The sequence below is a fragment of the Cervus elaphus genome, chromosome 22 (assembly GCF_910594005.1).
Source record: "Cervus elaphus chromosome 22, mCerEla1.1, whole genome shotgun sequence".
Classification (NCBI taxonomy): domain Eukaryota; kingdom Metazoa; phylum Chordata; class Mammalia; order Artiodactyla; family Cervidae; genus Cervus; species Cervus elaphus.
Window position 1 is genome coordinate 44,576,319 of NC_057836.1, and position 22,948 is coordinate 44,599,266.

Here is a 22,948-nt window from a genome sequence, read left to right on the forward strand (position 1 = left end):
ACTAGAAGGCACCTTAACAGTCCTTTAGTCTGCCATCGGCTGTCTTCTAAACCTTGTGCCCTTGACCTTCCCAGCAGAAGGTCCCTGAGTCCCCTCCACTGCCCCAACTTCCTGGAAATCAGGAGATGTGCTGCTGGTTCCCTTGACCTCTGCAGCCCACCTCACTGACTCCTGACCCAGCACCCCTGACCTCTCATGTTAATTTGTGGCTTCATGAGCCTGCCCCAAGGTCATGTGCAGTTTTGTGGATTCTCTAAAGATTCAAGAGACTTGAGGAAACACCCATCTGAACGGCTGAGCCTGAAGAGACCGGCACTTGCATAGCTGGTGGAGGAAGTGTTTTCCTCTTGGGTGGGGATGCACGAGGCTCCCCACAACCCCTCAAATGACACACAATCACAGCCACTCACTGTGACCCTGGAGGGCTCACTGAGCCACACAGCCTTCCACTGTCAGGGAGGCTCCAAGTAGATTAGAAGAGGGTCCCAGATGGAGGGAGAAGCCAGGTCCTAGGCTGGGTGTGGAGGATATATTCATCCAGGGCCCTCTAGCCCAGTGTGAGGGGATCCCATCAGGGAGGGAAGAAATGTCCCCCCCCTCCCACTCAGGGGACCTCTGCTAGGGTCACAGTCCCTTCAGTTCTGTGTCCTTGGGGCCCGCTCTCCTCACTCTAGTCCTGGTCCTGCTGCCCAAGCCTGCCTACTAGTCTCCAACCTGGACCCTCTGCTCCACCCTGACCCCTGGGTCTGACCCTGGTCCAGGCCTCCCTGGGCCTTTGGATGAGACGATTTCACTTGGTTCCCCATCTCTGACCCTGCAGTTCACGCTGAGGCTATCAGCAGAGTCCATCATACTGAACTGCTATTCCCATTGGACACAGGCAAGTCTGAAACTCTGACATACAAGCCCAGAGCCCCAGAGTGGGGCAGCGGTAGGTCCAGGGTCCCACCAGCTCCTCCAGTTCCTCTCTAGCCTCTCTGCTGTATGAGCCAGCAGGATCCTGCTCTTTGGTTTGGTACAATCTTTTGGTACAATTCCTAAGATGGGGAATAGAAAGGCTCTAGGCAGAAGCCTGAGTAATACAAACGATGGCGTCAGGATTTTCAGACTTGCCCCAAAGGAAATTCTGCTTGATTCTCATCACCAGAAAGAAGACACTTGGCCCTGGTCTCCTCCCAGCAAGTTTTTAAAATGTTAATATTGACTGAACACCTACTCTGTGTCAGTCATTATGGGAAGCTCTTTGCATGCATAATCTCAGTGTCCTCACAGGTTAACTGGACAGATGAAGAAAGTAAAGCAAAGAGAGTTCAGTAACATGTCCAAGATCACATAACCTGCTCCTTTCTTGCAGGTTTCATCTTTTCTCAATTCAAGGTTGTTCACCGCCAGCAGATGACTTGGAGGAAACATTCCTCATGAAATGTTGAGAAGGAACATCCTCAGCCCCCTCCATAGGGTCCTGCTTGGAGGAGGTGTGCTGGCCAGGAGGAAACTAGCCTGGTGCTGGGGGTGTGGGTGACCTTCCTGATACACCTGTGCAGGTTACCTGGACAAACCAGCCTTCGCCTCAATTTTCCTCATGAATTCAGTCAGCAGGAGAAGCAGTTCCTCCCTGGTCAGTATGGCCCAGAGACAGTCAACAACATCCTCCAAAAAGACCTCAATATCTAGATGAAAAGAAAGGGAATAAGTTTAGAACTTGTGAGGTGAAAAAGGGAAAGCATTTGTCGCTCAATGCTCATTGACTTTTTGCGACCCCATGGACTATAGCCCGCCAGGCTCCTCTGTCCATGGAATTCTTCAGGCAAAAGTACTGGAGTGGGTAGCCATTCCCTCCTCCAGGGGATCTTTCTGACCCAGGGATCAAATCCAGGTCTCCTGTGTTGCAGGCAGATTCTTTAGTCTCTGAGTCACTGGGAAAGCCCAGAAAAATGTGTGGTGGATAATAAATGGTATTGAGTAGCTTTTTTTTTTTTTTTTTAAACTCTGTGGAATCTGGGCTTGCAGATTTTGATTTTCCAGCCTAGAACAGGTATCTAGATCACTATGGTGACAGGACAGAAGTTGGTAAGAGCTATTTGAGTTTTGTAATTTGGTGGACCCGAAGTGCTAAAACTCCAGTTGGATATTGCTGTACCAATTCTGAAAGACCACCAGGTTCTAACAAAGTCCAAGCATGTGGTGTAAACCCAGTGGACGCATATATCCGCTCTGGCACTCACAGTATAAAACCACTTCTACCTTATACTCCTAGCTGAGATGTGGCTGGGATAGTAGAAGCTGCTGGAGATAACATATCTGCTTTCAAGAAAGGTGACATTCACTACCAGGATGATCCCTGGGGGCTACACCGAGTTTGCTCTGGCCACCCATCACACTGTTCACGCGTGTCCCCAAAAAACTGGACTTTAAACAAGGAGCTGCCATCAGCATCTCATGTTTTACTGCTTATCGAGTCTGCTGCACAGTGTCCGTGAAAGCTGGAGGAAGTGTTCTGGGTCTAGTGGAGGAGCTGGAAGAGCAACATGCCAAATGGTTAGAGCTTATGGCTTAAAGATTTTGGACACAGCTACTACTAAGAAAGGACAAAAGATTGCTTTCCAAAATGGAGCCCATGAAGTGTTTAATCACAAAGAAGCTAATTATATTGATAAAATTAAGAAATCTGTTGGTGAGAAAAAGTTGATATGATTATTGAAATGTTTGCTAATGTCAATCTTAGCGATGATTTGAGTTTTTTGTCACGTGGAGGACGAAGAATAGTTGTTGGCCGCAGAGGTCCTATTGAAATAAACCCATAGGATCCATGACAAAGAATCTAGCACAAAAGAAGTAGCTCTCCATTCATTCCCCAAGGAGGCATTTAAGCAGTTTGCAGCAGCCCTCCAAGCTGGACTGGAAATTGGTTGGTTGAGACCAGTAATAGGTCCCCGGTATTCACTGGAAAAGGCAGCCCAGGCTCATGAAGATATCATTCATAGCTGTGGGGCTATGGAAAAATGAATCTTCTCTTCAAGTGATTAATCCTTGTATTGATTTTCTATGTAATTAGAGATTTCTTACCTCAATTTTGAGTACACTGTGTTTGCTCTGCTTAGCAATCATTTGATTCAGTGAGTTTCTTCTATTTAAAAAAAATATTTCTTTTTAGCAATCATAGGCATTGGAGTGTAGTTTATTTTATAGCTGGCAATATTCTTTATGCCTTCTACCTCTCATCAAGGAATTATCATAATGGGAAATAGGATGCTAGTGGTCACTTGGCATTGGAGGACATTACAGAAATTAATAATTGATGCTTATCATTAATTGCATACCTTTGACTAAAACATGCTAATTCAAAAGAGGACTGCTTGGTTTCCAAGCCTACTTCTCCTTATAAACTTTCTTTAGTCTCTGATTAGCCCACAACTATATTGGAGCCTTTGACAATTCTCTGAACTAAACAAGTCCTCTTTTCCAAACTAATCTCATCTAGATCTACAAGATGGGCAAGATAAACAAGGTTCAGAGAAATCTGTTAGCTTTCCAATATTCCCCATATTTTATGCTATTCAGTATGTTAAGGATTGACTACCAGTGATCCATGTACTCTGTGAGGACAGCAGCCTTATCTCTGGTATGATATGATACTAGGAGCACAGTTGGGCTTCCCAGGTGGTGCTAGTGGTAAAGAACCTGCCTGACAATGCAGAAGGTGTAGGAGATGGGGGTTTGATCCCTGGGTTGGGAAGATCCCATGGAGAAGGGAATGGCAACCCACTCCAGTATTCTTGCCTGGAGAATTCCATGGACAGAGGAGCCTGGTGGGTTGTAGTCCACGGGGTCACAGAGAGTGAGACCTGACTGAAAGGACTTAGCACGTCAGGTGCATGGTTTCCAAATATATGTGTATTGATTGGTTCAACGTCCAAGTAAATTTAAAATGATCTCTTTGTGTGACAGGGATCATATGTTTTTGTTTAAATTAATAAACAAACCTGATGCCTTAAGGATGACCTGCTTTTGTTATCATAACATGGTATGTGCAATAAATTCTACAGCCCATTAAAAAAATGGCATTTAGTATAAATTAGTTAAAATTCATTTTCTTGAGCAGTAATCACCTGGGCACTCTTGGGAGAGTCACCTGGGGTTATGGATAGAACTATTTCCCCCTTACCCCCCAATTCATATGTTGAAGATTTAACCCCCTGGTGACTGTTAGAAAACGCTGCCTCTAATGACCGGTAGTAAAGGCCTTTTATTGAGCGTCGCTCTCGGGCAGAACTCCCGGGGGCGGGTGAGTGAGGAGACAAAGGGAGTCTGCGAGGTATGAGGGGTGGGGAGGGGTTTTATATTCAGGGCCGGCATCCAGGCGAGGTCTTTTCATATAAGGAAGAAAGCGCGGTCTACAGCGGTGGTCAGTGTCCGAGGGCTCTATGTTGGTACCTGATTGGACCAGGCTGCAGGGGGCCAGCCCCTGGAAGTTTAGCCAGCCTCCAGAATTTGCCTTGCAGCACTTTTCCTGGGGGCATGCCCCGACCTTTCAGTGACTTTATTTGAAGACTGGACCTTTAAGAAGGTAATTAAGGTAAAATGAGGTCATAAGTGTGGGGCCCTAATCCAATAAGTTGAATGTCTTTATTAGAAAAGAAGACACCAGATTCTCTCTCTATTCCTTCCCTCTCCCCCAGAGAAAAGGCCATGTGAGGACAGAGAGAGAAGGCAGTTAGAATTTACAAAAAAGGGAGAGGTCTCATCAGAAACCACCAATACCTTGATCTTGGACTTCCAAAGCTCCAGAAATAATTATCCAATCCTGGGATTTAGGTGTCTTCAAGAATCTACAATTTTAAACCTTCAGAAAGAGAAGGAGGGCTTCCCAGGAGATGCAGTGGTAAAAATTCGCCTGTCAGTGCAGGAGATGCAAGAGTCATGTGTTCGATCCTTGGGTCGGAAACATCCCCTGGAGTAGGAGACGGCAACCCACTCCAGCATTCTTGCCTGGAAAACCCCAAGAACAGAGGAGCCAGGCAGACAACAGCCCACGAGGCCATAAAGATTCGGACACAACTGAGCAACTGAGCGCACACACACACAAAGAGAAGGAATACAAGGGATGTGTTTTGTTAGTTACTACTTGTGGCAGAGACTGGCAGCACCCTATAAATGACTGCTTTCATGTTTTGGCAGTGAAACAAAAGAATATTCACATTAAATGTGATAAAGAATGTAATGACAATAAATAGCCTCAGATCAGTACAGAGCAAGATCACTGCTCAAATGAGTTACCAAAATCCCTGTGTGATTTCAGGGATCTAGAGGTTATGGAATTGTTCAGCGTTAGTTGCTCAGACCTGTCCAACTCTTTGTGAACCCATGGACAGTAGCCCGCAAGTCTCCTCTATGCATGAAATTCCACTGGCAAGAACACGGGAGTGGGTTGCAACTTCTTTCTTCAGGAATCAAACCTGGGTCTCCTGCATTGCAGGCAGATTCTTTTACCGTCTGAGCCACCAGGGAAGCCCAGAGGTCATGGAATTGTAGGTAAGACATAGGCAACTGGAAAATATACATACAATATATGGAGGGTGGGGCTGGGTCACGATGTAAGATGTGTTTCCTGGTACATGCACACACAGATGCATTATTCTTATTTCACAGATGAGGAAAGTGAGACTCAGCCAGGATAAGGGACAGCCCAAGGCCAGTGAGCAGAAAGCTCAGAGGTGGAATCCAAGGTCAAGTGTCAGACACTTCTTGGTCAACTACTCTACTGAGACCTGAGACTTGAATCCTCCTTATTTTAAACTCCTGTGATTTCTTCATTCTACCATGCAGTACACCTAGAGGGATTTTTTTTTTTTTTAATTTTATTTATTTATTTATTTGGCTGCTCTGGGTCTTAGTTGTAGCATGTGGGATCTAGCTCCCTGACCAGGGGTCGAACCTGGGCCTCCTGCACTGGGAGCTCAGAGTCTTAGCCACTGGACCACCAGGGAAGTCCCAAGAGGGATTTTTGCAAGTGATTTTTGGTGGTGAGCAAGCTGCAGGATATACCAAAGTAGAAATATAATGTTGTACACATGAAACTTATAGAACATTATAAACCAATGCTACCTAATTTTGAAAAAGGGTTTTGGGGCACCTGACATTGAATAAGACTACCATGTGAAAGGCCTCGTCTTGCTGATCAGAGACACTCAGGATGGGTAGTGAAGGGGTGGAGCCAGACGTGATCCTGTGTAAAACCCCATCACCCCTCCCCTCCAGGTGGGAGGTGGCAAAGGTCAGACTGGGCTTCAGTTCAGGGTCCACTGATCCTCGCAGAGCAGCTGGGCAGGCAGCAGGTTGAGAGCTGAAGGAATGGTGTCTGTGGTGATGCCCCAGGGTCTGGGAGCAGGAGGAGGCTAGGCCAAGGGAGAGGGCAGGAGGAGCTCCAGGGACCCTGGGGGACCTCCCCTCGATGCCCTGCCTGGCCTTGGGGACTCCCTCTGGTGTCCCCCTCCCCATGGGCTGTCCTGGCCTCACTTCTGAGTCACTTGCTAGAGGGCAGTTGGGGAGGAAGTGAGCACCTAGCAAGTGGCTCCCTAAGGAGAGGGCTGGGAAAGAGGCTCTGTGGACACACCCCCGTTGGGGGAACTCGACGTGGCCCCTCTGGGGGCTCCAGGATGCTTATCCATCCTCTTCTTGGTTCTTGATTCCTCTGTGGGTTAACTCTGACTGGAGGAACCACCCTCAATTCTGGGTCACATGCAGAACTGGACAGAAAAGAGGCAGCTGACTACCCGAGAGGTCTCCAAGGTTTTCTGAGCTCATGGTGGCAGCAGCGGGGTCTCAGAGATCTCCCTTCAGCTCCTTGTCTGCGTCAGGCTGGAAGGAAGTGTGACCTCACCCTTGGGGAACATAAAACAGATTGTGGGCTCTATCATGAGTGAGCAGACTCATGGTTCTCTGTCCCTGGTCTCTGCAGGTCACTAGTTAAGGGAAGTTACTCGTCTCCCCCCAAGTCATAGTCCTGTTATCCTGTTGGGGCACAGGGAGAAGGTCATCAGACAGAAGACACCCATCTGCAAAGTTATAGGAACAATAAAACCAAAGATAAAAACAGACAGGGGGGAACAATCTGGAAATTAGGTGAAGCTGGGAACATTTGTGTTTACTAGTTGGTAATAACTAATGTTGATCCATTGTCTATGATGTGCAGGCTCCTGAAGCTCACTTGAACTTACATCAGCCTAAGTTTTTCAAGCTGATTCCAGAACCTGGGTTTGAACTCAGTGTTCTGATCCAAATCCCAGGTTGGTGATGACCATGCTCTACTCCCTTTAATATACAAAAATATTTATTTGTGGATATATGTGTATCAGTTAAATGAGTGCTTTCATCCCAAAATAATGTCTTGCTCCCCGTGCCCGATTCTTTGCCTTGATAAAGTTCCTGGTGACACAACTCCCACAGCCCATGCCCTCCTTGCTTCTGCAAGAGCCTTTATCCCACAAAGGCCTGGAATTCCATCGTCGCCACCCCAATTCTTATATCCCTGCCCTGGCCTGCTGAGGACCCCAGTGGTGCCCCGTCCGCTCTGCTGTCCTCCCCTGACTACTGGACTTTAGGTGGTTTCTAATTCCTCATGCAAATAATAGTGTAAAGAGCATTCTCCTTGTATAAAACTACATTTGAGACTGTTTCCTTAAGCTATATCTAGGAGTAGGATATAGCTAGATGGCTATCTATGATATAGGATAGAGCATCTAAGATATAGCTATCGAGACTAGGTGACAAGGCATTAGCACCTAAAAAATATTCATAACTAGAGACACTTGTTATGCAAAGAAATTGTAGCAATTTATGTTCACACTCATGATACATGAGGGTGTCCATCCTTTCAGACTTTCCCATTCTCAGTGGTCTTCAAAAAAGAGCAGTTCAGATTTTTATATATAAAAATTCTACTTTGGTTCTGCTTGTGATTATCTTGCCACGGGAGATGAGGAAGGAAAGCAAATATTGATGACATTTAACTACTGTTTCAAGACAGCAAAAGAGCCTTTGTTAACTACTCCTACTGAGACCTGACTGAAATGATAGTAGAGGTACTTAGAGTTATAATACCAGCTACTGAGAGGAGGGACTTGTGTTTGTGGTCTTTGCTCTACAATGGTATTTGCTCTGAAGCTTAACAAAAGATAACTTGTATTTTATTCCGTTAGCCTTTGAGGTGTGTAGCATTGTACTCTCATTTACAAATAAGGAAGCTGAAGTACAGATGTTACATGACTCGCCCAAGGTCAGAAGTCTTGCCCCTGGAACTGAACTCCACCCAACAGTCTGGGCTCAAGAACCCTTAGTCTGCCTCTCCTCCCTCTGCTGCTAATAAAAACAAGCACGGGGGCAACAGGAGACCAAAGTCTTCAACAAACGTCTGAAGACTCACTGGATGGAGAAGTGATAGCTGAATGAAGAGGAGCTCAGTAGAAGGAGAGAAACAGTGAGAAAGAGCAACCGCAGAGAAGAATGGTCTGCTGGGCAGAGTCCCAAGAGGGATCAAGATGAGAGGGAGGCTGAGGGGAGAGCAGGGGACAAGTTTACCAACACCACGGCCCATCCCATATTCTCAGCAGCCTTCACTCTTCACCAAACTTTTCAGAAAGCTACTTGAGGATGAGTTGCAGGAAAGAAAAATAGGTAGTGTGTTTGTGTAGTTATGGAGGAAGTTAAAGGATACCCACTAGAGAGATAGACATGGGACCCAAGATCAGGAACATCAACCCAGAGGGAAGGGAATCCAAGGATCCCAGCTGGGCATGCAGCAGACCTAGAGAGAAACCAGTCCAGAATAAGATAAAAGTCCAGAGTCTGTGGGGACAGGGGACTCAGTATCATATGAGGCACAGTTGGAAAGAAATGGAGGAAATGTTGGAGATAAACAGTGCAAGGGGTGAAAACAAGGCCAATTAGAAACATCAGGAAAAGCTAAAGCTCTGCTAAAAGCATGTGCAGCTACAAGGTACAAGTTAGCTCTAAAAACATATTAAAATAACACAAAAATGTAAACTTATTTGTTCGATTTTTTTTTTTAAATATAAGGTAACTCTATCTACGTTCAAGTCCTGGTTTTCCCATTTTGATTATTTTGGAGACTGTTTAGAAGTGAAGTGTTGTTGGTATATATCAGTTCAGTTCAGTCGCTCAATTGTATCCGAATCTTTGCGACCCCATGAATCAAAGCACGCCAGGCCTCCAGGTCCATTACCAAATCCCACAGTTTACCCAAACTCATGTCCATTGAGTCGGTGATGCCATCCAACCATCTCATCCTCTGTCGTCCCCTTCTCCTCCTGCCCTCAATCTTTCACAGCATCAGGGTCTTTTCAAATGAGTCAGCATCAGGTGGCCAAAGTATTGGAGTTTCAGCTTCAACATCAGTCCTTCCAATGAACACTCAGGACTGATGGTTGGATCTCCTTGCAGTCCAAGGGACTCTCAAGAGCCTTCTCCAACACCACAGTTCAAAAGCATCAATTCTTCGGAGCTCAGCTTTCTTTATAGTACAACTCTCACATCTGTACATGATTACTGGAAAAACCATAGCCTTGACTAGCCGGGCCTTTGTTGACAAAGCAATGTCTCTGGTTTTTAATATGCTATCCAGGTTGGTCATAACTTTCCTTCCAAGGAGTAAGCGTCTTTTAATTTCATGGCTGCAATCACCATCTGCAGTGATCTTGGAGTCCCAGAAAATAAAGTCAGCCACTGTTTCCCCATCTATTTATTTGCCATGAAGTAATGGGACTGGATGCCAGGATCTCAGTTTTCTGAATGTTGAGCTTTAAGCCAACTTTCTCACTCTCCTCTTTCACTTTCATCAAGAGGTTTTTTAGTAGTTCTTCACTTTCTGCCATAAGGGTGGTGTCATCTGCATATCTGAGGTTATTGATATTTCTCCCAGCAGTCTTGATTCCAGCTTGTGCTTCTTCCATCCCAGCGTTTCTCATGCTGTACTCTGTATATAAGTTAAATAGCAGGATGACAATATACAGCCTTGACGTACTCCTATGATATAATTCACTGGTGTGTAAGATAGTGGTTCAAAAACAAAGTTTTATTTAATTATAATCATTATAAAATGATTTTTATCTTTTCAAATAAAGCAAAGTATTTAACTATGAGATGTAAGTGTACTTGCTCAGTCAGTTCACTTCAGTTGCTCAGTCGTGTCCACTTCTTTGCGACCCTATGAACTGCAGCACGCCAGGCTTCCCCGGCCATCACCGGCTCCCAGAGTTTACTCAAACTCCTGTCATTGAGTTGGTGATGCCATCTAAGCATCTCATCTTCTGTTGTCCCCTTCTCCTTCCGCCTTCAATCTTTCCCAGAATCAGGGTGTTTTCCAATGAGTCAGTTCTTCGCATGAGGTGGCCAAATTATTGGAGTTTCAGTTTCAGCATCAGTCCTTCCAATGAATATTCAGGACTGATTTCCTTTAGGATCGCCTGGCTGGATCTCCTTGCAGTCCGAGGGACTCTCAGGAGTGGTCTCCAATGTCACAGTTCAACAGCAGCAATTCTTCGGTGCTCATCTTTCTTTATAGTACAACTCTCACATCCGTGGAAAAACCATAGCTTTGACTAGATGGACCTTTGTTGGCAAAGTAATGTCTGTGTTTTTTAATATGCTGTCTAGGTTGGTCATAACTTTTCTTCCAAGGAGCACGCATCTTTTTTTTATGGCTGCAGTCACTATCTGCAGTGATTTTAGAGCCCAACAAAATATAGTCTGTCACTATTTCCATTGTTTTCCCATCTATTTGCTATGAAGTGATGGGACTGGATGCCATGATCTTAGTTTTCTGAATGTTGAATTTTAAGCCAACTTTTTCACTCTCCTCTTTCACTTTGGTTAAGAGGCTCTGAGTTCTTCTTTGCTTTCTGCCATAAGGGTGGTTTCATCTGCATATTGGAAGTTTTTGATATTTCTCTCGGCAATCCTGATTTCAACTTGTGCTTCATCTAGATCAACATTTCTCATGATGTACTCTGCATATAAGTTAAATAAGCAGAGTGACAACATACAGCCTTTGTATATTTATATATCCAAAAGTATTCCTTTCTGGATTTGGAACCAGTCTGTTGTTTCATGTCCAGTTCTAACTGCTGCTTCCTGACCTGCATACATATTTCTCAGGAGGCAGGTCAGGTGGTCTAGTATTCCCATTTCTTGAAGAATTTTCCACAGTTTGTTGTGATCCACACAGTCAAAAGCTTTGGCCTAGTCAATAAAGCAGAAATAGATGTTTTTCTGGAACTCTCTTGCTTTTTCGATGATCCAGTGGATGTTGGCAATTTGATCTCTGGTTCCTCTGCCTTTTCTAAATCCAGCTTGAACATCTGGAAGTTCATGGTTCACGTACTGTTGAAGCCTGGCTTGGAGAATTTTGAGTGTTACTTTGCTAGCGTGAGAGGTGACTGCAATTGTGCTGTAGTTTGAACATTCTTTGGTATTGCTTTTCTTCAGGATGGGAATGAAAAATGACCTTTTTCAGTCCCATATGAAAAGGCAAAATATAGGACACTGAAAGGTGAACTCCCCAGGTCAATAGGTGTCCAATATAGTACTGGAGATCAGTGGAGAAATAACGCAAGAAAGAATAAAGAGATGGAGCCAAAGCAACACCACCACCCAGTTGTGGGTGTGACTGGTTATGAAAATAAAGTCTGATGCTGTAAAGAACAATATTGCATAGGAACCTGGAATGTTAGGTTTATGAATCACGGCAAATTGGAAGAGGTCAAACAGGAGATGGCAAGAGTGAACATGGACATTCTAGGAATCAGCAAACTAAAATGGACTGGAATGGGTGAATTTAACTCAGATGAACGTTATATCTACTACTGTGGTCAAGAATCCTTTAGAAGAATTGGAGTAGCCATCATAGTCAACAGGAGTCCGAAATGCAGTAATTGGATGCAATCTCAAAAACAGCAGAATGATCTCTGTTTGTTTCCAAGGCAAACCATTCAATATCACAGTAATCCAAGTCTATGCCCCGACCAGTAATGCTGAAGAAGTTGAAGGTGAACGGTTCTATGAAGGCCTACAAGACCTTCTAGAACTAACACCCAAAAAAGATGTCCTTTTCATTGTAGGGGACTAGAATGCAAAAGTAGGAAGTCAAGAAATACCTGGAGTAACAGGCAAATTTGGCTTTAGAGTACAGAATGAAGCAGGGCAAAGGCTAACAGAGTTTTGCCAAGAGAACGCACTGGTTTAGCAAACACCCTCTTCCAACAACACAAGCGAAGATTCTACACATGGACATCACCAGATGGTCAATACCGAAATCAGATTGATTATATCTTTGCAGCCAAAGATGGAGAAGTTCTATACAGTCAGCAAAAACAAGCCCAGGAGCAGACTGTGGCTCAGATCATGAACTCCTTATTGCCAAATGCAGACTTAAATTGAAGAAAGTAGGGAAAACCACTAGGCCATTCAGGGTATGACCTAAATCAAATCCCTAACAATTATACAGTGGGAGTGACAAAGAGATTCAAGGGATTAGATCTGATAGGGCCTGAAGAACTATGGAAGGACGTTCATGGCATTGTACAGGAGGCAGGGATCAAGACCATCCCCAAGGAAAAGAAATGCAAAAAGGCAAAAATGTTTGTCTGAGGAGGCCTTACAAATAGGTGTGAAAAGAAGAGAAGTGAAAGGCAAAGGAGAAAAGGAAAAATATACCCATTTGAATGCAGAGTTCCAAAAAATAGCAAGGAGAGACAAGAAAGCCTTCCTCAGCAATGAATGTACTTGTTAACCAATACAGAAATTAAAATATACTTCTAGAATTTGGGATCTGAAGCACTAAAGGGAGGAGGAGAATTAATATCTCAGTTTACAAAGCTGAGAATCAAGAAATAGTGGATCCAGTTGAAAGCATAAGAAATGAAAATGTAAATAAGGTGCTTACAAGTACAAAGCTTCCTAATAAAGGATATCAAATTAGTGCAATAATGATATAAACAGAATATTGGGAAAGGTATAAAAAATAAAAAATAAATAAAATCCTTATTTTTCCCAATTAGAAGGAAATAAATAATATCAAATTTAAGTTAAGAAAAAGCAAAATTCAATACTAAATATTGATTAGCTATTGTGGTTGATGACTTCCTACTTTGCACCAGGCACCTTCCCAATTGTTTGGTATGAGTTCACTTTGTTTTAGTTCTCACAATGATCCTATAAGAAAGGAAACTGAAGCTCAGAGAGGTTGACTAATTTACTCAAAGCACACGGCTAGTGCTAGAGCCAGAATCCACGTCCAGATTCCTGTCTCCTGAGCACACATTCTCACACTATTCCACCTCCCAATGTAGTAATATCATTTAAAGACATTGATTAATGATCTAAAGAAGAAGCTTTTCCTTGGGAAGGAATGAGCAGAACCCTCTGTACAAATTGATCTGTTTTAACCATATGCACTTACAACTGGATTGTTTTAACTCTAAGAGAACAGGAGTCACTTTATACTAGTCGGTAACCCACAAGAATGGGGTGGTTGCTAGTGCCACCAGCTTAAAGAAGATGGAAGCAGCTGAATTAAATGCCAACAAGAAATGTGTGACTTCTGCTGTGACAACTGTCAGTGTAGGGGACATGTTCATGTTGATGAAACCTAGTTCTCTAGAAAAGTAGAAAAGTTAAACCAGAATAATGTGAGTGAACTGTGACCTTCAACAGATATTGTCCAGCAGCATCTTGTCCACCCACATGTGCACCCTTGGGCTTCCGTCCCCTCAAAGGAAGGAAGACCCCTTGCAGGGGAGGTGAATCACAGAGACTGGCATCTCTGCTCCTGCAAAGACAAGGATGCTCTTAAGATGGTCAGAGAAGTGGTCATAAGGGGGCACCCACATATAATAATAATAATAAAAGATAATGATTGCTATGAATATGTTTCCTTGAGACAGGCTGAGTCTGTGAAAGGCCATGAGTTCATGATAATATCCAAAAGAGAGGACTTTAGAAAAGTGTGGCCAAAAAGAGAGACATAAAGGTTAAAAAGAATGCTAGTGGTTATGCAGGAGACACAAGACAAAAGAGACATGGGATCGATCCCTGGGCAGGGAGGATCCCCTGGAGAAAGAAATGGTTGCCCGCTCCAGTACTCTTGTCTGGGAAACCCATGGATAGAGGAGCTGGGAGGGCTGCATTCATGAGGCTGCGAAGAGCTGGACCCAACTGAGCTGGTACCTTTCTTTTGTTTCTATGGTGCAAAGAAGAGTGGATGTGATGGAAATATTCTGTGTTAATTGAATTTAATAATAAGAGGAGTCTTGATGTCTATGGGTATATTCCTTTCTGTTTATTTACATGAAAGTTTATAAAGGATTGAGAAATAAAGAACCCCTGACGTCCCGAGGCTGGCCTGGTATCACAACAGGGCGACGCTCTTCTCCTGTTGGATGTAAAGGCTCTCACAGAACTCCAGCCTCACACAGGGTCACCCTGAGAGCAGGAGTAAGGAGACAGCAAACACCCATCACTGCGCCCTCACCCACACCTCGCCCCCTCCCTTGGCTGAAAAGCACGACTGCTCCTTCTTTACCCATTACAGCTTTATCCTCGCTCTGGTCTCCCCTCTCCATTGATGGAGTTACTGAGACCCCATGGTAGTGCTGCCCCCATTCTCTGCAGCACCCAATCTAGAGCAACCCCATTTCCTTAGAGCATCCCCCAAATCCCCTTACCCAAGCACTACTCCTAGAATCTTTCCTTCTACCCATTCCTCTGGGATGCCCACAGCTCCCCCTCAGGAAGAGTGACCATCAGCTTGTGTTTAGGGGGTGTGCCTGGTGCCGAGGGCTGGAGGTAGTTTCATGTGGATGGGAGAGAATTCACAAAGATCTGCCCTCCTCCAAGAGGATGGGAGAGGAGAGCTGGCTGGCCCCCTGCCTCCTTCTCTGCCCCGAAGCTGCAGGACCCCAGGAGCCAGGTCAGCCTATTGAAATCATGAAACATGAGAACAGAGTAAAGTCAGAAAGAAGAGAAGGGCTCGGGCAGAAGGGCCGGCTCCTGGATGATGACAAACAATTGTAAATGCATTGAACACTTGACTCATCCTTCTGTCCTTCCCTCCCATTCCTGGCCTGGTCCTGACCCTTGTCTGGGGCCTCACATCGGTGTAGATGCTGATAGTGCTTCCTCTGCTAGATTCCTGTCCAGGGCTCCCTCCTCTGTTAGTTCTGATTGGTCCCTTTCTGGAAAGGCTGTTGGTGGGAGAGGGGAGGACCCTGGAGAAGCCTGTCCCTGCCCAGCTGCACGGCTAGTCATGCATCCCTCCCCTCCTCATGGGCAGACAGATTCTCCCCAACAATCTCCCTCAGGTGCCTGCAGCCATGCTCCCTGGGAAGGGAAAAGGGTGTTAAGAAAGTCCCTAGCCCAGCACCCAGACCCTCCCGACTGTCCCAGCTCCTGTCTTCCTCACACTCTCTGTCTCCACAGGGCCTGCTGCAGGAGCCTGACACCTCACTTGGCACAGGCTGCCCCTCCCCATGAAACGTGTTTCCCCACTGGCCTCACTATGTGACGGGTTACTTTTCCCTGGAGGCCCAGCTCCAAGCCTCCCTCTGACAGCTTCCCCCAGTCCTCTATAGTTCCTCTTGAAGGTCACACTTTCCTGGTCATGTTTCCTTTTTGCTCAGTTCTTCCAGGTCTGAGAACCCTACCCACATCATCAGGGGCCCTGTCTGTTCTCTGCTGCTCCTCCTGTCCAGGGTCTCTGGGCACCCTCCACCCTCCTCGTCACAGCCTGGCCAAAATATGAGGGGTGGGACCCCTTCTGGGGACATGAAACAACCAACTTCCTGATGACACAGCACAAGCCCAGGTCCCCCTGTGAAAGTTAGGAAGGGAGGGAGGGTAGAAGGGGGACAATGAAGAAGAGAATGGAGAAGAGTTGAAGAAGAAACTAAAGATCCTAATTAGTCAATCATTCAAAACGATCCGGTGTAAACCAGACAGAAAAAACTGAAGGGACTGAGGGAAGCATGTAAAATAACATTGACCTTTTTTTGCAACAGGTTTGCCGCTAGGACACAGGTGTCATGAAAACCACCGTTAAACCTAAGACAAAATGGGAAAGGAGAAGACCCACATCAACATTGTTGTCATTGGGCACATAGATTCAGGGAAGTCTACCATGACTGGCCATCTGATCTACAAATGTGGCAGGATCGACAAGAGAACAATCGAGAAGTTCAAGAAGGAGGCTGCTAAGATAGGAAAGGGCTCCTTCAAATATGCCTGGGTCTTGGACAAACTGAAAGCTGAACGTGAGCATGGTATCACCATCGATATCTCCCTGTGGAAATTTGAGACCAGCAAGTACTATGTTACCATCATTGATGCCCCAGGACACAGAGGCTTCATAAAAAACATGATTACAGGCACATCCCAGGCTGACTGTGCTGTCCTGATTGTTGCTGCTGGTGTTGGTGAATTTGAAGCCGATATCTCCAAGAATGGGCAGACCCGTGAGCATGCCCTTCTGGCTTATACTCTGGGTGTGAAACAACTAATTGTTGGAGTTAACAAATTGGATTCCACTGAGCCACCCTATAGCCAGAAGAGATACGAGGAAATTGTTAAGGAAGTCAGCACCTACATTAAGAAAATTGGATACAACCCCGACACAGTAGAATTTGTGCCAACTTCTGGCTGGAATGGTGACAACATGCTGGAGCCAAGTGCTAAGATGCCATGGTTCAAGCAATGGAAAGTCACCCATAAGGACGGCAATGCCAGTGGAACCACCCTGCTTGAAGCTCTGGATTGCATCCTGCCACCAACTCACCCAACTGACAAACCCTTGCGTTTACCTCTCCAGGATGTCTATAAAATTGTTCGTATTGGCACTGTCTCTGTGGGTCGTGTGGAAACTGGTGCTCTCAAACCTGGCATGGTGGTCACCTTTGCTCCAGTCAATGTAATAGCTGAAGTGAAGTCTGTAGAAATGCACCATGAAGCACTGAGTGAAGCCCTTCCTGGGGACAATGTGGGCTTCAATGTCAAGAACGTGTCTGTCAAAGATGTCCGTCGTGGCAATGTGGCTGGTGACAGCAAAAATGATCCACCCATGGAAGCTGCTGGCTTCACAGCTCAGGTGATTATTTTGAACCATCCAGGCCAAATCAGTGCTGGATATGCACCTGTGCTGGATTGTCACACAGCTCACATTGCTTGCAAGTTTGCTGAGCTGAAGGAGAAGATTGATCATCGTTCTGGGAAAAAGCTGGAAGATGGCCCTAAATTCTTGAAATCTGGTGATGCTGCCATTGTTGATATGGTTTCTGGCAAGCCCATGTGTGTCGAGAGCTTCGCTGATTATCCTCCCCTGGGCCATTTTGCTGTGTGTGACATGAGACAGACAGTCGCTGTGGGTGTCATCAAGGCAATGGACAAGAAGGCACCTGGAGCTGGCAAGGTCACCAAGTCTGCCCAGAAAGCTCAGAAGGCTAAATGAATATTATCCCCAACACCTGCCACCCCAGTCTTAATCAGTGGTGGAAGAACGGTCTCAGAACTGTTTGTCTCAATTGGCCATTTAAGTTTAATAGTAGAAGTCTGGTTAATGATAACAATGCATCGTAAAACCTTCAGAAGGAAAGGAGAATGTTTTTGTGGACCATATGTTTTGTGTGTGGCAGTTTAAGTTATTAGTTTTTAAAATCAGTACTTTTTAATGAAAACAACTTGACCAAAAATCTGTCACAGAATTTGAGACCCATTAAAAAAAGTTTAATGAGAAACCTGTGTCTTCTTCTGGTCAACACTGTAACTCCCTATAGTACTACTTTGGTAAGAGTTGCTCATAAGCTATTTCTGGTAAAACAATTTTCAAATTATGCATTTGTATTTCTAGGGTGGAGCTTCAGGTTTGTTAACCTTGTGTTGAGAGAACTCATCTGTTTTAATGACATCTTAAGCATTGGTGCAACACTTTCTAGATTAGGACAGATGAGCAAAGAGTAACTTTTATATGTAAGCTAATTTGTAAGGTCAGATTCTATAGTATAAAAGCTCCTGTTGCATATAAAATTTTGTATGGTTACATAAATGAGTAAATATGTCATTTAGTTTCCCAGTTATGAGGATGTGCATTCACATTTATAATAAGTAGTTAATCTAAAATGTGAGGCTTAAACAGTATTGAGTACTGCCCTGCTAGAGTTAATTGTATACAGGTTCTAGGAAAAATAAAAGATGCTGGAGGCTAAAAAAAACAAAAAACAAAAAACATTGATTTGAGGAAACCTTTCTAAATACACACATTCCACAAGATATAAAGGAAATTCTGACCTACTGGACTCTTGGAATTTAAAATTGCCAAGGATCCCATAAACCAGGTCAGAAAAAACATCTGCACCCACAGGGAAACATGGAAATCAGCTTTTAAAAACTTAGTAATAGAATAGAACAACCAATTCCCCAGGAGGTAGCTTGCCCAGGGTCACACAGCTCTCTGTGTGCAGAGAGGAGGCCAAGACCAGGCCTTTGGACATGGGTACGAGGGAGGGGTGGAAATGTGGTTTTAATAACCTAAAGTTTCTAGGATTGTCTCTGCTGGTAAAAAACATAGATTTAAGCTCATGCCCCTCCTATTAAACTGATGTCTGTAGAGTTTGGCTTTTTATCTTAATATTGCAACAGAGGGATTATATGTGGACCTTGTGCAGTGAGCCCTTCTTCTTCTAGCAGGGCCATCTTCCCCACACAGGACCACCCATCACCCACATTCTGAGCAGAGGGCCCAGGGAACATAGGAAGCCAACGCCCTTTGACTCCCCGCTTGGTTTCCTGTCTCTCTCCAGGTGGCAGAGTCCCCCAGGGACTGGCACTGAGCCTGGCACTCAGAGGCAGGGTTTTTCAACAAACCCCGATTCCTTGTAACTGAAAAAAAAAATCCCCTTTCCCCCATCAGCCCTAGCCTAGCTCCCCGGGGGCAGCTTCAAGGAGGCCAGGTCATAGGAGGGAGGCTCTGACTCCCCTGACCTCCTCCACCCTTCTGCTTCCTCCAGTTTCCCAAAGTACTGAGCACACCCAACACCCCCCTTCCTCCTGGGCTCACTGCTCACGTCTCAGGGGTCCATGTGCTGAGCTGAGTCCACCGGGATGGGTGCCGCCCTCCCTCTGCTCTGTTTAGGAGCCCCAAGGTGGGAGGAAGCCCTCAGACACACCTGCCTCCACATCCAGGCTCTGCCCCTGCTTCACCTGCTGCCTCGGCCATGACCGCACCTCTCTGAGCTTCCAGTTCCCTTCTGTCAACTAGTGACATCATCCTTTCTCAGACATTCATCCTGAGGACGGGGAGATGGGCAGGGCCTCTCCGCACTGCTTACCCAGTGATCCTCCTCTCGCTGAGTGTGAACAAGATCCAGATGTTCTCAGCTGTGCAGATGCAGCCTCCGACTGTGCATCTCTGCAATGACCACACACACCCTCTGTGCCCAGATATACTCTGGGAAACAAAACTGAAAGCAAAGCTGTCACTTCTGAGTGGTTCAAGTCAAACAAACAACCTGCCCACCAGCCCAACCCTGGGACTATTTCCACCTCCAGCTGACCCCCTTAGAGACAGAAGCCCAGTCCTGACATTCCATGTCCTTCTTGACACAGTCCACTCCGTCTCAGGCTCCATGAAGGAAGACCTGCCACCAACACACCGTGAATCTCTTGGCAAATCCCTCCTCCCCCCACCCTACCCCCACCCCTGTTTCCATCTTCTCACCCCTCCAACCCCACACTCAGCCTGCAGGGACACCCGGGGCGGCTGGTGGCGGGGGTGGGGTGGGGTGGGGGGGGATGAGTCAAACACAGGGAGTCTTTAAGCGCTCATTCCCTTTACCCCAACAATGTCATCTGCAGGGCCCACACCCAGAAAAACAGCCTCAAAGGTAAGGAGAAAACTTCATACACAGATATGTTCACTGCAGTGTTATTTAAAATGAAGAAAGTTGCAAGAGCCTAAATTCCAACAATATGGGTAGAGAAAACTTAGACATTTGCAAAGTGTTAGTCATTCAGCTGTGTTCAACTCTTTGTGAAGCCATGGACTGTAGCTCGCCAGACTCCTCTCTCCATGAACTTCTCCAGGCAAGAATACTGCAGTGGGTTGCCTTTCCCTTCTCCAGGAAGTCTTCCCGACCCAGGGATAAGAATTCGGGTCTCCCGCCTTGCAGGCAAATTCTTTAGAGTCTGGCCACCAGGCAAAGACCTTTTTAAAATATAGGGATGAACTAAAGTATATACAGAAGAAATGACAACATTTTTGAGGTTTGCTTCCAAAAACATAACTGCACTGTAGGGAGATGTCCAATAATCTTACTGGGGAATTATTTTACTTCTCTAGGTTTTACCCCATTTCCTGAATCTGAACTGTTAGTTTTAGCGTTTTCATAATGAAATATACAGCTTCTTTAATTATCAATTAAAGAATGGTTGGTCATAACACGTCTGCTGTCTTTCAAAAACAATGTCCCTATTGTTGGAGGGAGGGCTCTGCCCAGACTCAGCTGTCGTCACTGGTGTGAGGTCCAGGACAGCACCCTTTGGAAAAGAACAAGTTAATATGAACTTCCAGGTATTGTTGAGAGATTGGCGCAGGATGTTAAAGATGCCCAGCACCAAGGCATGAGAGAAACATGAAATTGTCACCAGAGGCTCTGCCCGGAGGCACGCAGGTCCTGGGTGGCGGGCACATGTGTGTAGCACACATTCCTGCCCGTCTCTCCCCATGTGGGACAGGACAGCAGGTGGGGGCAGACAGCTGCAAGGTCTGGGCTCCCAGTGGGGTGGGTACACTGCCCTGGGCCCAGGATGAGCTGTGCTACAGAAACACCACAGGCTTGCTTCACTTCCTCTGGGAACAGGAAACCCTGCGTTCTCCCGACCAATCAGCTCAACATGGATCAGGGAGGAGGCTCAAGGCACCCAGAGGGCCCACCAGGATGACCCTTCCCAGGCAGGGGCCTCAGCCACTCTCCTGGTTCCTGGGCCCAGCTTCCTCCTGTTCTCCATGGGGGTGATACCACCTGCTCTCAGAGGGGCAGTGAGGACCTGATGAGGACCCAGGTGATGGTGCTGACACAGCGATGGCCCAGCCCAGGATCTGCAGGGGTGAATTTCCCCTCAGCAAAGAGGAACAGGGAGTGGGATCCCAGTGAAGACTGGTGTCAGGGGAGCAATGTTCCTGGAGGCCAGGGTCTCTACTGTAACTCCTTGTTGCCTGCACATATATGACATACATGCAGAATACTGAGAAGGGAGCCCAATGGAACAGGAGAAGCACTAGCATGGACTAGGGCCCTTCCTCCCTGGCATCACGGCAAGATGCAGCAGGTGGCAATGATTCATGTCTGTCTCCAGCTAGAGAAGTGGGCAGTGTACTTACTATCGTGTGTGGGGTGGTTGGACCCAGAACAGTGTGAAGAGAGTCATTTCTGTTGGTCTGGGAAGAGGGCACATGTGCACCCAGGAAGCACTAAATCTGGAGCCTCTCTTCCTGAGAATTTGCCCCAGGGTTTGGGTCCCTGTTACTCATTCATCTTCCTCATCCTTCAGCCTGAACTATTAGTCCAAGGATGCTATCCCCAGACCCAAGTTATTCTGTCTCCTGGGAACTTGATTACACTTGAAACACTGAGATTCCACGTGTTTGGACCTAAGCCCCTGCTCACTGGACCTCAGCGGCCAGACTGTGGGATCCTGGAGGGGGACCTGTCCTGCGTCCTGTCCTCCCTGAACTGTGCACGTTGTGGACGCCTTTCTGTTCTCTGACCTGGGCTTCTTCCCTCCCAGTGCACGCTCTTCTGCGCTCACTCAGCCAGACTCAGTCTCTGTGCTCAGAACCACAGGGCTCTCACCTTACACACGTCACTGTGGAGTTGCCTCAGCCACACAGTGAGCTCAATGGGGTCCAGCTCTAAGGGCTCAGGGGAGATGGGGGGACACTGAGTGTTTCTGTACCCGGTGTCTGAAACCTGCCCAGAGAAGTCTGTGCAGGATGGGAATTCTCCAGGAACTGAGGAAGAACTGATGAAGGAATGAACTCACATTTCCGAAGGTCAGGCAGGCGATGGCCATGACTTGCTGACGTCTTCAAGAAAGAATGAGAGGACCAGTTGGAGCCTCAGGAAAACATGGGCTGAGAGGGAGTCAGAGGCACTGAGGAAAGTCTTCAGAGGGAGGTTTGGACAAAAGTGTGGAGAAGGCTGTGCAGCACATGGGGAGGGAGTTAGGAGACATCCTGGGATCATTTCCAGGTCCTTTGTCTCTGGCTTCCTGCCCTGGGCTCCAGGTGTGGGAGCCTGTTAGGCACTCACATGCTCTACACATGGAAACACAGAGAGTCGGTGTCGTGTGGAGCAGGCCCGTGGGGGTGAGACAAACACCCAGATGCTCCCCTCTCCTCCCTGGAGAGGAGGAGCCTGAGGCATCCCATGAAGGCTCCTCAGAAGGTCCAGGCAGGTGCAGTCCCAGATGGGTGACCAGGTCAGAACATGGCCTTGGATGGACCTTCCCTCCTACCTGCCCACTTCCCCCAGCCCCTCAGTCCTGCTCCTGGGGATCGAGTGAGCCTGGCATCCAGCTCTGCCTTTGAGGGACCACAGGCTCCAGCAGGCTAGGCTGCAGGGAGGCTTTGAGTGTATGTGCTCAGAGTCATGGGCCGCCGTGGAGGAGGGGAAGCAGGTAGGGCTAAGATCAAGTCATTCTAGTCCCATGTGGGGAATAGGCAGGTGAGGCAGGGCAGTGCCCCGAGGTAAACACAAAAAGACTGTTCTGGAAGCTCCTGCAGGAGTCCTGGTAAAACATGAAGGCAGCCTGCATGAGGGATGTGCTATCTCCCTCTGCCCCTCTGTTTACGGCTGACCCTCTCTCATACCTGCACACAAGCCCTCTG

The 22,948-nt window shown here is 46.5% G+C and overlaps 3 protein-coding genes and 1 pseudogene across 3 annotated transcripts in view; 3 read left to right on the plus strand and 1 right to left on the minus strand.

Moving 5' to 3' along the window:
* The window catches only part of LOC122680102 (apolipoprotein L3-like), an 89,620-nt gene that overhangs the window by 44,944 nt on the left and 21,728 nt on the right, over nucleotides 1–22,948 (minus strand). The gene's annotated exons all lie outside the window — the stretch shown is intronic.
* Nucleotides 1–22,948, plus strand: part of LOC122680078 (apolipoprotein L3-like) — a 411,694-nt gene that overhangs the window by 24,076 nt on the left and 364,670 nt on the right. The window lies entirely within an intron of this gene.
* Nucleotides 2,050–3,006, plus strand: LOC122679980 (annotated as a pseudogene).
* LOC122680073 (elongation factor 1-alpha 1-like) lies at nucleotides 16,102–17,798 on the plus strand. The gene has a single exon (XM_043880949.1). It carries the CDS (start codon nucleotides 16,124–16,126, stop codon nucleotides 17,510–17,512), a length of 1,389 nt encoding a protein of 462 aa, XP_043736884.1. The 5' UTR covers nucleotides 16,102–16,123; the 3' UTR covers nucleotides 17,513–17,798.

What these genes read in the sequence shown, in the direction of transcription:
- LOC122680073 (XM_043880949.1), top strand. Translation starts at nt 16,124, where the DNA reads ATGGGAAAGGAGAAGACCCACATCAACATTGTTGTCATTGGGCACATA.